At 50.7% G+C, this 13,993-nt stretch overlaps 1 protein-coding gene across 1 annotated transcript in view; it reads right to left on the bottom strand.

The window, feature by feature from the left end:
- The window catches only part of KCNK17 (potassium two pore domain channel subfamily K member 17), a 49,225-nt gene extending 45,961 nt beyond the window's left edge, over positions 1-3,264 (bottom strand). The window contains exon 1 of the mRNA XM_032790184.2: positions 3,034-3,264. Coding sequence (XP_032646075.1) covers positions 3,034-3,264 — 231 coding nt within the window. The remainder of the gene's footprint in view (positions 1-3,033) is intronic.
- Between the last annotated feature and the right edge of the window lie 10,729 nt (positions 3,265-13,993).

Here is a 13,993-nt window from a genome sequence, read left to right on the forward strand (position 1 = left end):
TGCCACAGGCATAGAGGCCAATGTAATTGATTGCATGAGATATGCCGAAATGATTCTAGACGATCCATGCTGCATACTGTAGAGGAAAGAGGAAAAAACCCCAAGGTCTCTGCCAATATCATTTGAGGGAAAATAGCTTCCTGACCCAAATCTGGCAATCAGTTTGACCCTGATCACGCGAGCAAGACTCAACACCAGCCAAGTATCTGAGAAAGCAGATTCTCTGCATCACCTCAGTGCACTTGTCCACCCCATCTGATGTACTGTGTATAGCAGTGGCCAATCCCTGATGCCTCAGAGAAAGGTGACACACCCCTCTATCCCTCCCAAGAATACATCTGGCCAATTGTGAACAGGGGTCAGGCATTGTGAAATTCCTTCCAGACCCCTGCAGGTGACTGGCTGAAACCCTGAAGCATGAAGTTTGGTTATGGTAATTGTCTTAATGAAGAGCTGCAAGTGTTATGAGCACGTTAAGCGCAAGGTAGAGCTTCCTGTTCCTGGCACATGGAGAGAGGGATGAACAGTTGGATTCATAGATTCACAGCTCCTAGGCCAAAGGGGATCATCATGACCAACTACCCCAACCTCCCCCCACCTCTCTGCTGCCCTTGGCTGTAGGATTTCTCTCAGAAAGTTATCTGATCTCACCTTAAAGACCACAAGCCATGGTGAGTCCACCATCTCCTCTGATGAGCTGTTCCAGTGTTGCTGCTTCTTCCTGCTACGAAATTGCACCTCATTTCAAGGCTGAATTTATCTAACTTCAACTTATAGCCACTGGATATTGTTAGATCTTAGTCAGTAAGGTTGAAAAACCCCCTCCCTATCGGCTACCTTCTCCAAGTCAATCCTCACAATCTCTGCTAAGACTCTTAACAAAGCTCAATTGTGATGGTGGGTTTTTTGCACAGATGAAACAAAAATGCAAAGATTTACCCACACCCCACTGGGGTCAGATAGGATGACACTACCATCCAAACCACCACAAACATTTGGTTTGGCAAAACCCAAGTCACCTATCTGAAACAGAGATGGGCCCAAACAAGAACCACTTATCTAGTCTCTTGCACTCTCCTGAAACAGAGATGTTTAGGTCAAGTGGGCCTTGCATCCAAATCACTCCTGGGTTGGATTTTGGGTTTTCCAAACCAATACCTGCCTGATGCAGAGGTTCTGCAAAACCAAAACTGCCCCCTTTTTGCCCATGTGTGGCCCCGAGGGCTTTCAGCAAGAATATATTTGCCCTATTTAGGCATTGCACAGTTGTTATGGAAATATCCTCAGCATCATTTACAAGCATGTTTTTTGTATTGGCTTGTTTGACACTTGTTCTTTCAAATAATGAATAGAAAATTGGAAAAAAGTGATACTTGACGCCAATTAAACTCTCTGCAAAGAAGTTTCCGTATTAATTATTATACGACGTTATCACTGGTAAGATAACGTATGCTGTAATGCATTCTGATTCACTGTTAAAATGAAGCAATTCAACCTGCAATTAGCCCTTAGAAAACTGGCCAGGATCTTACAATGAAAAATTCTACCACTATCTCTATTCTACCAAGCCAGGTGGCTTAAAGACTGACAGTTTACTCAGGATAAATGAGGGGAGAAAGATATTTAGGAATCATAGTAATAACGAAAATATGGCCAAAGATACCTGGAGAACAGACACGTTACAAACAATTGGAGAAAAATTACTGGGACAGAATGGCTAAATTTAAACATACTGGGGAAAATAAATGTTAAAGATTGGGGCAGCCCCACAATTCAAAGATTGTTCCTAAAAGTGTCACTGTAAATGTCAAAACCTCTACTTATTAATAACAATATTTTTAGCAGTCAGAAGCAAATGGGGGCGTGGGGAGCAAAATTAAGTAAAATGACACACCAATCTAAGAAAAGAAGGGATGAAATGGCTAGATTTTAAGAGACTTAAAATGACTTTTAAATATGACAGACTCTGTACAGGTATAAAATGGAATACTGCCGCCTTGATGATTTGGGGAATACATAGGATATTACTAGCACTGGACAGGTCTGCCTAATTCATGTGCAGATTTACAAATCTAGAGTCCAGCTGATAGCATGTGGAATGGACTGAAACCAGCGGGGCTCCCTAAGGACACACCGTCCATCACAGGAATCCAGCGCTGGGACAAGCTCCCAGGTGAGGTGGGGGGTGGGGGTGAGTTACACATTGGTAAGCAGATGGAAGGTGATGAAAAATACATGTTGAAACAAGGTGTGATTCACATCCGTTTAGTCCCACAGAGTCAAGTACATGGCTAAACAAAACTGCCCCCTGCCAGGCCCTGCAGCAGGGGTAGTCAATAGGCAAACTGTGGGCCAAATCCAGATGGCCAGACACTTTCGAACAGACCCCGAAATCTTTTTATTTACTTATGATCATTATTGCTATTGTGGTGTGAAACATGTTTCACTGGAGTCCAGACCTTGACTACACCCTGAGCAAGAAATTTGGACCTTGACCAAAAATAATTGACTACCCCGACTTTAAGGGCTAATTGCTCAGCGAAGCCAAACAGGCAGCAGGAGGCTAAGGAAAACGGGACACAGAAAGAAACCTTCAAGAAGACGCTTTCCAAGAAAGGCTGATTGATAAGATATCTGAGGGAAGAGCCTGCGTCCTAAATAGGCACCTGCCAGCCAAGGGACGGACACGCTGATCTCTTCAAGCAGAGAGAGTCCCAAAGCCCCCTGAGTGCCAGCCACATTGGTACCGCTCCTCCTGGAGCTCCCCGAGGGAAGGGGCACCACTCACTCAACATCTCACCCAGCTGCCCCCTACTCCTCAGTTGGGGGTTGGTCCTGCTTGAGCAGGGGGTCGGACTAGATGACCTCCTGAGGTCCCTTCCAACCTTGATATTCTATGGCTCTACAACCACATGCCCACCCAGGGGCTATGGCTACTTGCCCCTTCGGAGGGAAGCGCACAGCCACCTCCCTTTGGGAGGGGATCGCCAGACCCTCTGCCCCCGCCTCCCGGGGGTGTCCTCAGCCCCCTACCTGAATGAGACCCTCCAGGGCCGGCCCCTTCAGGCACGTGTAATTGCCCAGCAGCTCCCACTTGCCCTGCAGCAGCTGCTGCGCCGACTGGCGCTCGGCGGGCCCCTCCAGCGCCCAGAACGCCGTGCTGCCCAGCAGCAGGTAGCCCACGTAAGCCAGCAGCAGCAGCACGGTCCCGGGCAGCCGCCGCCCGCGCCACCCGGCCACAGCATCCCCCTGCGCCCTGCACATCGCACCGCGCCTCCCCGGACTCCGGGCGAGCGCCGGCAGGGGCCGCAGGCAGGCAACGCGGGGGGCGGGGAAAGGGCTCCGGGGGCGGCACTAGTATAGCCCAGGGCCTCTCCGCTCCAATGGGGCTGGGGAGAGAGGGGCTTCCCCGCCTCCGACCCCCTGCAGCGGGGATCGGGAGGCACCACCCTTCTCCCAGTGATGAGGGAGTCAGGAGCGTCTGGCACCCCTGGAAGTGGTGGATCAGGGGCACCCAGACCGCTCTTCAGTCTCCATGTGCCACCCCCCTGCCCCGCTCTCTGGTACCACAGGGGCCTGTCCCATGTGGATGTAGTTAGTTTGTCCTGTATAGGAGCAGCAGGTCTGGGGCACCACCACAGTTTCCCAGGGATCAGATGGGAAAAGCTCCATCTGATATTACCAGTCCCTGGAGCCATCCCCTCCCTCTTTGCCACACTCTTGTGCCCCTTTTCTGGGGTGTACCTCTGGGTTTCCTGTCGGAAGGACGGGGTCACCATGTGCTCCCCAGCTGCAGACTAACGGGCTCTTCAAGGGGGGTTCTGGTGGCCACTCAAACATTCTGGTGCCACTGTGCCATGCTGCCCTCAACCAGTGATTTTGCTTCATGGTTCTCCATCCTTGTCCTACGGTGTGTACTGCAGAACCAGTATGCTTAATGTGCATCCCATCTGATGACCCTGGACCACCAATCTCGTTTCACAGATAGTCCCCTGATAGTGCCCACCTATCTAGGTCTTTCTGTGTTTGATTCCATACATCTACTCTAGTTGTTGGGCAATCTAGTGTCATCCACAAGCCTGGAACCCCTCCTAGTGAAACCTCCCTCTGAGTCCTTTATACTTGGGAATGAAACCAGCAGGCCCTCTGCCACTTTCGGAGGGACTCCACTCATCATCATCTTCCATCAGGAGAAACTGACCTTGATCATCTAACCCAGTGACACATTCCCTGTGGTCTGAGAGGCACTTTATGGTGTTCTGCAGAGAACAGGCTTTCCTCCTTGTTTCCTGCTGCTAAATCACATTAAAAGGCAGTTAAAATATTTTCTTAATATGACTTTTCCATGTAAGTGATTGATAAACTTGCCACAGAGCTGATAAGTGAAGGTGTAGTGGGGGAGGGGGAGAGCGGAAGGAGTCCATGAGGCATTCTCTTCATCAAGGTGTGATCCATTCTATGAAAAATATGAGACCTCCCGCCACCCTCATCTAACCTATTCCTTATCCATACAGGGCTGGTGCCTTCTATGCTGAATTTGCTAATTTGGTAGATTAGCCTGTTGTGCAGGACTGTGTCAAATGCTACCCTGAATTCAAGTAGAGTATATACAGTATGCCGCATCACCCCAGCATACCAATCTCTGTGGTCTCCACAAAACAAAGCAAAACAGTTTTTGGACACAAGCTTGACTAATTTAGAGACAGATTGTGACCATGCAGCGAAGTAAGAGGCGCCCCTTAAATCCCTGAGAAAGCTATCCAGACCGTGTGTTTGTTTAGACCCCAATGCCCAGAACAGCGGAAGAGGAGGAGAGTGGATGGATCCTTGGCTACAACCATTTACCAGAACAGCTGAACTGGCCAAGAGACTTGTAATTGCTGCTGGTACAGGGGATGGAAAGGAGAGCTTCAGGGCTGTGCCTAAAGGTGCAATCTAACCCTTTACAGTTAGAGTTGTTCAGATGCATTTTCTCCTAACACAAATATTACACATCGAAGGAATGAGTTAAGGCAACATCTACACTCAACATACAAGCAGCCTCCAAGCATTAAATCACTACCACAGTGACCTTCAACCGCACCAGCAGCATAATAATCTCTTTCACATGCTCACTTTCGGTTCAACAATAGTCACCTGCAATGCATGCGTCAAAGAACTGAAAATTGCATTGCAGAGCCTTACCTCTTACTTTCCAAAGTACTGTTATTTAATAATCATATGTGAGTTATAATCTTAAAATTAGATGTCTCCAGATGCCATATGTTGGAGGGACAAAAGAGGAAAAGATGGTTACAGTCTGCATTGCCTATCTCAAAAACACAGATACATTTCTACTATATTTTTACATTATGACCATTGTGACAGACCCAGACCAGTGGGGTACAGGTTATCTGGTAGAGGGCAAATATACTGGTCACTGGATGAGTAGTTTTCTGTTCCCTGAGTGATCAGAGCAGGGGCTGCACTAGAGTAATCAGGAACCTGCTAGAACCAATTAAGGCAGACAGGCTGATTAGGTCACCCGCAGCCAATCAAGGCAATTGGTGGCAGGTTACATTTTCCAGCTCGCGCACCAAGTCGGCTTTCATGTCTGAAACGATAGCGTTCACCAGGTCCACCAGCCAGCAACACCTTCCTCTCACATCTCCCAGGCGACGAATGTGAGTGTGCCCAGATGGAGCAGGAAGTGCCATTGTCTTGACACAATCGGTAGCGAGAGAGCTGCAACAGGCTGTCAGCAGGCAGACTCGCGTGTGGCCTCCGTCTCGCCAATGGGCTTAAGGAGGTTACAAGTAGCTGTTTATCCACACCACGAGGAGATAAGTGCTTCTGGCTGGCTGGATGACGCGATTATACAGGACAGTTCGTTCTGTGATGGATGCAGGGGTTGATATGAGTTACTCACGCTGCGCGAAGCGCGCATGCTTCTTGTTCAGGGGATCACGATAGCACGTACTCATGTTACACATGACAATGAGTACATTTGCTCTCCTACGTCCCTGGTCTGGTTGTCCTGGTAGTCATGTAGACGTACTGGTTTGAGATAGGCTGGCACTGTCCATCTTCCCTCTTTTGGTCCCCTCCACTGCTCTGGAGCATCCTTTTAGATTACTTTGATTCTATCAGTCTTTGGAGTAAGTAGGTCTGCAAGGCGTTTCGTTCTTGACGCATGCATGCAGGTGACTATGTGAACCGAAAAGTGCTCCCCGCAGTGAAAAGAGATATACTGCGGTGCGGTTGAAAGGTCACTGTGGTAAGTGATTAAATTCTTGGGAGGCTGCGTTGTAGTTGAGTGTAGAAGTTGCCTTAACTCATTCCTTCGATGGTAATATTTGTGTTAGGGAAAACATCTGAACAACTCTAACTGGAAAGGGTTAATTGCACCTTTAGGCACAGCCTGAACTTCTCCTTCCATCCCCTGACCGCACAATACAAGTCCTCTTGGCCAGTTATGCTTCGGTTAAATGGTTTGTAGCCAAGGATCCATCACCTCCTCCTCTCCGCTGTTTCTGGCATTGGGGTCAAACAAACACACGGTCTGGATACTTCTCAGGGATTTAAAGGGGGCCTCTTACTTCGCGGCAGGTCACAATCTGTCTAAATTAAGTCAGGGTGTCCCAAAACTGGTTTGCTTGGGTTTTGTGGAGACAGCCAGAGATTGGTAATGCTGGGGTTGATGCGCCATACTGTATATACTCTACTTGATTAGGTAGGCATTTGACAGCAGTCCTGCACAACAGCTTATCTACAAATTGCAAGTTAGCATAGAAGGCACAGCTGGTATTGATAAGGATAGGGTTAGATGAGGGTGCGGGAGGTCTCATATTTTTCATAGACTGGATACACCTTGATGAAGAGAATGCCTCATGATCTCTTCCGCTCCCCTCCCCACTACACCTCACTTATCAGGCTCTGTCGGCAAGTTTATCAATCACTGTACATGGAAAAGTTCATATTAAGAAAATATTTAACTGCTTTTAATGTGATTTAGTCAGCAGGAAACCCAGGAGGAAAGCCCTGTTCTCTGCATGAACACCAAAGTGCCTACCGACCAGGAATGTGTCACTGTAGGTTAGATGATCAAGTCAGTTTCTCCATGCAGGTAGATGATGATGAGTGGAGTCCCTCCGAAAGTGCAGAGGGCTGCTGGTTTCATTCCCAAGTATAAAGGATCAGAGGGAAGTTTCACTAGGAGGGGTTTCCAGGCTGTGGATGACACGTAGATTGTCCCAAGCAACTAGAAGTCAGATGTATGGAATCAAAAGCACAGAAAAGACCTAGATAGGGCGACTATCAGCGGGACTTATCTGTGAAACGAGATTGGTGGTCCAGGTCATCAGATGGGATCACATTAAGCATACGGTTTGCAGTCACACCGTAGGACAAGGATGGAGAACATGAAGCAAAAATCACTGGTTGAGGGCAGCATGCACAGTGGCACCAGAATGTTTGAAGTGGCACCAGAACCCCCTTTGAAGTAATCCGTTAGTCTGCAGCTGGGAGCACATGACTGACCGCCGTCCTTCCGACAGAAACCCAGAGGTACACCCCAGAAAGGGGCACAAGAGTGTGGCAAAGGGGAGGGGATGGCTCCAGGGACTGGTAATGCAGATGGAGCTTTTCCCATCTGATCCCTGGAACGTGGTGGTGCCCCAGACCTGCTGCTCCTATACAGGACAAACTAACTACATCCACATGGGACAGGTCCCTGTGTACAGAGAGCGGAGGCAGGGGGTGGCCATGGAGGACTTAAGAGCGGTCTGGGGCCCCTGATCCACCACTTTCCAGGGTGCCAGACGCTCCTGACCTCCTCATCACATGGGAGAAGGGTGGCTGCCCCGATCCCCGCTGCAAGGGGTCGAGGCGGGGAAGCCCCTCTCTCCCAGCCCCATTGGACGGAGAGGCCCATGGGCTATACTACAGTCCGGCCCCGGAGCCCTTTCCCCCCCGTTGCCTTCCTGCGGCCTCCTGCCGGCGCTCGCCCGGAGTCGGGGAGGCGCCGGTGCGATGTGTCAGGCGCAGGGGGATGCTGTGCCGGTGGGCGCGGCGGCTGCCCGGGACCGTGGCTGCTTGCTGCTGGCTTTTACGTGGGCTAGCCTGCCGGCTGGGCAGCACGGCGTTCTGGGCGCTGGAGGGCACCGCCGAGCGCCAGTTCGGCGCGCAGCAGCTGCTGCAGGGCAAGTGGGAGCTGCTGGCAATTACACGTGCCTGAAGGGGCCGGCCCTGGAGGGTCTCATTCAGGTAGGGGGCTGAGGAACATCCCCGGGAGGCGGGGCAGAGGGTCTGGCGATCCCTCCCAAAGGGAGGTGGCGTGTGCGTCTTCCCTCTCGAAGGGGCAAGTAGCCATAGCCCTGGGTGGATGTGGTTGTAGAGCCATAGAATATCAAGGTTGGAAGGACCCTCAGGAGGTCAATCTAGCCGACCCCCTGCTCAAGCGAGCGACGCAACCGCTTTCCCCCAACCGTGAGGAGATAGGGGGCAGCGGGTGAGATGTTGAGTGAGTGGTGCCCCCTTCCCTCGGGAGCTCCAAGAGGAGAAGAGCGGTACCAAATGTGGCTCTGGCACTTCAGGGGGCTTTGGACTCTCTCTGCTATGAAGAGATCAGCGTGTCGTCCTTGGCTGGCAGTGCCTATTTAGGACGCAGGCTCTTCACTCAGATATCTTATCAATCAGCCCTTTCTTGGAAGCAGTCTCTTGAAGGTTTCTTTCTGTCCCGTTTTTCCTTAGCCTCCTGCTGCCTGTTGGCTTCGCTGAGCTAAATTAGACTTAAAGTCGGGGTCGTCATTTACTGTTTTGGTCAATGGTCCAAATTTCTTGCTTCAGGGTGTAGTCCAGGGTCCTGGACTTCACAGTGAAAACAGTGTTTCATACCACAATAGCAATATGATCATAGTAAATAAAAAGGATTTTCGGGGTCTGTTCGAAAGTGTCTGGCATCTGGATTATGGTTGGGAGTGGTCTTGTTGTGTGTTCGGAGAGGAGGTCATTACAGTTGGGGGAGGACACTGGATGAGGGGGTGCCCTGCCTGAGACTAAAGAGTACCAAGTGTTATCAGACCACCTGAGTAAAGTCCTGTGGGAGGATAAAAGAAGGTTTGGAGGAGGCCATGGGGAAGTAAGCCCCAGGGAGTTGTAAGCTTGTCCATGGGGGCAGCTGGCTGTTACAAGAGGCACTATAGACAGCTGCAATCCACAGGGACCTGGGCTGGAACCTGATAGAGGGTGGTTCCCCCCAAACCTCCCAACTCCTGATCAGACACAGGAGGAGTTGATCCAGACTGTGGGGAAGATCACTGAGTTGAGCAAATCTGCCAATAAGCGCAGGACCCACCAAGGTAGAGGAGGAACTTTGTCACAACTGGTGGTAAAAGTGGGATTTGATGTGCGCAGCACAGTGGAAGGAGGAGGGTGATTTAAAAAAAAAAGTAGAGGGTTTATTTTTTTTTCACTACAATGGATGACTTAGTACGGGCATTGATGCAAGCTACGGCGGCCCAACAGGAGGCTACCCGTGTCCAGGCAGCTGCCCCACGGGAGGCAGTACGGCTGCAGCAAGAGACTAATCGCCTGCTGATGGACCAGGCTTCTCAAGACCGAGCTATGTTGCGGGAACTGGTAAACCAGGTAAAGACCCTTACAGAGCTGAACCGTGGCCATGATGGGACGCAGATCATACAGGCCAGCCATTGGCTGCAGAAAATGACGTGGGAGGATGGTGTAGAGGCATACCTTCTGGCCTTTGACAGGACACCCTATGGAAGGCCTGGCCTCGAGATCAGTGGTCTGGCATCCTTGCCCCATTCCTGTGTGCGGAGGCTCAGAAGGCTTACTATGATCTGCCTGAAGAGGCTGCAGCAGACCCCCAGCTGAAAGCAGAGATCCTGGCCAGATCTAGGGCAACGTCCGCAGTGTGGGCCCAATGGTATCACGAGTGGAGGTACCAGGAAAACAAAACCCCGTGGTCCCAATTGTATGACCTCATCCATCTCGCACAAAAGTGGCTGCTAACGGAGTCCCCGAGTCTGAGAGAGATACTAGAGGTTCTGGTCATCGACCGATACATGAGGGGACTACTGCCAGACCTTCGTGCCTGGGTAAGCCAGAACGAACCCTCCACCTATGATGAGGTTGTTGCACTGGTAGAGAGGCGAAGGATGGCGAGGGAGCTGACCCGACCAGTTAAGGAAGCGGCACCCCGGGTTAAACTAGCAGCACAAAGCCCTAGAGCTCAGGTGACTGGGCCACCAGGAGGGCCCAGGTGGAAAAAGAGAAGGGCTGAAGGCCCACCAGAGGCCACAAAGAGTCGGAGCATGGAGGGAGAAGAGAATCATGATGTTAGATTGCCCAAACCAAGAGACCGGGGAATGCCTAGGGCTCCATACAGATGTTATGCCTGCGGGGAGTGGGGACATATAACTGCACAGTGTCCCAATGCTGAGGAGCCAATGCAGTGTAACCTGGGGAACTGGGCAGACTCATGCTCCCTAATCCACCTTGTGGGGGTCTCACTAACCCTATATTTGTATACCAGACCAGTGAAACTAAATGGGGTAGAGACCACGGCACTGGTTGATTTGGGGAGTGCTGTCACGCTGTCTCGGGGAAGCTCATCAAGTGTAGTCAGCTGCTGCGGGCTAAGCGTACGGGGATAACATGCGTTCATGGGACAGTTGGTTATTACCCCACCATCCCAGTAAAACTCGAGATTCAAGGGAACACTACTGAGGTAGCAGCAGGTGTAGTCCCTAAACTCCCATACGGTGCTCATAGAGAGGGACTTCCCAGGGTTTGGAAACTTACTCCCAGTAGGAGGATTGGAGGAAAAGGGGAACCCTGAAGTTAGTGAGCCTTCCACATGCGTCCTGCCCGGAGTGTCAGCTGCACAGTCCCCGTCCCCACCTGAGGGCACCTTTAGTACCCCTTCCCATCATAGAAGTCCCCTTTGAGCGAATAGCCATGGACCTAGTGGGACCCCTGAAGAAGATGGCTTGGGGCCACCAATATATACTTGTTTTGGGCTATGCTACTCGCTACCCGGAAGCCATCGCCCTGCAGAACACAGCCTCTAAAACAATAGCCAAAGAGCTGGTGGGGATGTTTGCCCGAGAGGGGCTACCAAAGGATATATTAACAGACCAAGGAACCCCATTTATGTCAAAGCTAATGAAGGACCTCTGTACGCTGCTCCATATACATACCCTGAGAACTTCAGTCTACCATCCGCAGACTGATGGGTTGGTAGAAAGGTTTAATCGAACCCTCAAGACTATGACACGGAAGGTGGTAGGTCAGGACGGGAAGGATTGGGACACCCAACTACCCTATCTTACGTTCGCTATCCGGGAGGTACCTCAGGCCTCAACTGGGTTTTCCCCCTTCGAGTTATTATACGGGCGTTACCCCCGTGGCATACTAGATATCGCCAAAGACATCTGGGAAGAGGAACCCAATGAGAGGAGAAATATAATAGAACATGTAATACAGATGCGAGACCGGATAGCCCGAGTCACCCCTATTGTACAGGAACATTTGGAAAAGGCCCAGGAGGCCCAGAGAACCCATTATAATCGCCAGGCAAAAGTCCGACAGTTCCAACTAGGGGATCGGGTGATGGTGTTGGTACCCAAGGCAGAAAGCAAGCTTCTGACCCAATGGCAGGGATCCTATGAGGTGGCTGAACCCGCAGGGGAAGTAACCTACAAGGTGCAGCAGCCAGAACGCCGAAAACAAGAATAGATTTATCACATCAAGCTTCTGAAATCCTGGCATGCACAAGAGGCATGCATAACTGTCCAAAAAGACCTAACCCAGGAAAACAAGCCTTCCAAACAGGTGAGAGTGTCTCCCGATTTAACACCAGACCAGAAGAATGAGGTGTCTGAGATGATCTTCCAGAATCAAGATGTGTTCTCGACAAAACCGGGTCGAACAACCGAGACATATCACCACATCGTCATGAACCCCGGGGCCAGAATAAAAATGAAGCCCTATCGGGTGCCAGCGGCCAAAAGGGAGGAAATAAAAGCAGAAGTAAAAAAAATGCTGGAGTTGGGGATCATCGAAGAATCCCACAGTCAGTGGTCCAGCCCAATCGTGCTGGTGCCCAAACCTGATGGCATCACAAAGTTTTACAATGACTTCCGGCGACTAAACGAAGTATCCCAGTTTGACGCATACCCCATACCTCACATAGATGAGCTAGTGGACCGAACTGGTGACTCATGCTCCCTAATCCACCTGTGGGGGTCTCACTAACCCTTAATTTGTATACCAGACCAGTGAAACTAAATGGGGTAGAGACCACGGCACTGGTTGATTTTGGGGAGTGCTGTTCACGCTGTCTCGGGTAGCTCATCAAGTGTAGTCAGCTGCTGCGGCTAAGCGTACGGGGTAACATGCGTTCATGCGGACAGTTGGTTTATTACCCCACCATCCCAGTAAAAACTCGAGATTCAAGGAAGCACTACTGAGTAGCAGCAGGTAGTCCCTAAACTCCCTTACGTGTCATAGAGAGGGACTTCCCAGGGTTTTGCGAAACTTACTCCCAGTAGGAGGATTGGAGGAAAAGGGGCAACCCTGAAGTTAGTGAGCCTTCCACAGTAGGACTGTCAACCACCCGTCTTCTCTGAATATCCCAATTTATTTTCCATCCCAGACAGAGTTAGAAAGTCAAAAGGGGAAAGAGGGCAGCTAAGGCCTTGGGAACCCGAAATTTACTGACTCAAAGCCAGAGGGTCGCTCTCGTAGGTAAGCAGACCCGAGCAGCTGCAAAAGGAGGCCACCCAGCGAGGGAGAGCACCCGAGTCTGACCCAACCCAACGCTTCTGAACCAGTAGAGGCAACAGAGACTGGACCCCTAGATCTTGGGCAGATTAGGCCCTGGGATAGGATTTTGGACGGACCAGGCTGGAGACCCAAGGTACAACAACATTAGGAGAGGTGACTGGAAATAGATGGGGTCCCCGTTGCGAAGGGAAAACCCAGGGACCAGGACTCGTACTTCATATATGAAAAGATCTCTTATATATTTACCCACAGCTTGCCACCAGTACGGGGGCAGAAGGTACAGCAGATTCTAGTTACCTCAAAAACCCAGAACACTGTATTAGTCTTTTCTCATAGTCATCTTTTTGGGGAGCACTTGAAGGCAAAGAAGACCCTGCCACGAGTCACTTACGACGGTTCTTTCTGGGCTGGAGTACATAAGAAGTGCGGAGGTACTGGCGTGCCTGCGCCGGAGTGTCAGCTGCACAAGTCCCGTCTCCCACTGAGGGACCTTTAGTACCCTTCCCATCATAGAGTCCCCTTTGCAGCGAATAGCCATGGACCTGTGGACCCTGAAGAAGATGGCTTGGGGCCACAATATTACTTGTTTTGGGTTATGCTACTCGCTACCTGAAAGCATCCGCCCCTGCAAGAACACAGGCCTCTAAAACATAGCCAAAGAAGCCTGGTGGGGATGTTTGCCCGAGAGGGGCTACCAAAGGATATATTAACAGACCAAGGAACCCCATTATGTCAAAGCTAATGAAGGACCTCTTACGCTGCCTCCATATACATACCCTGGCAGAACTTCAGCTACCATCCGCAACTGATGGGTTGGTAGAAGGTTTATCGAACCCTCAAGACTATGACACGGAGGTGTATGGTCAGGACGAAGGATGGGACACCCAACTACCCTATCTTACGTTCGCTATCCGGGAGGTACCTCAGGCTCAACTGGGTTTTCCACCCCTTCGAGTTATTATACGGGCGTTACCCCGTGGCATACTAGACTATCGCCAAGGACATCTTGGGAAGAAGGAACCCAATGAGAGGAGAAATATAATAGAACATGTAATAACAGATGCGGAGACCGGGATTTAGCCCCGAAGGGGTCACCCCTATTGTAACAGGGAACATTGGAAAAGCCCAGGAGGCCAGAGAACCCATTATAATCGCCAGGCAAAAGTCCGACAGTTCAATAGGGGATCGGCGTGATGGTGTTGGT

This window comes from Chelonoidis abingdonii, chromosome 3 (assembly GCF_003597395.2).
Source record: "Chelonoidis abingdonii isolate Lonesome George chromosome 3, CheloAbing_2.0, whole genome shotgun sequence".
Taxonomy (NCBI): Eukaryota; Metazoa; Chordata; order Testudines; family Testudinidae; genus Chelonoidis; species Chelonoidis abingdonii.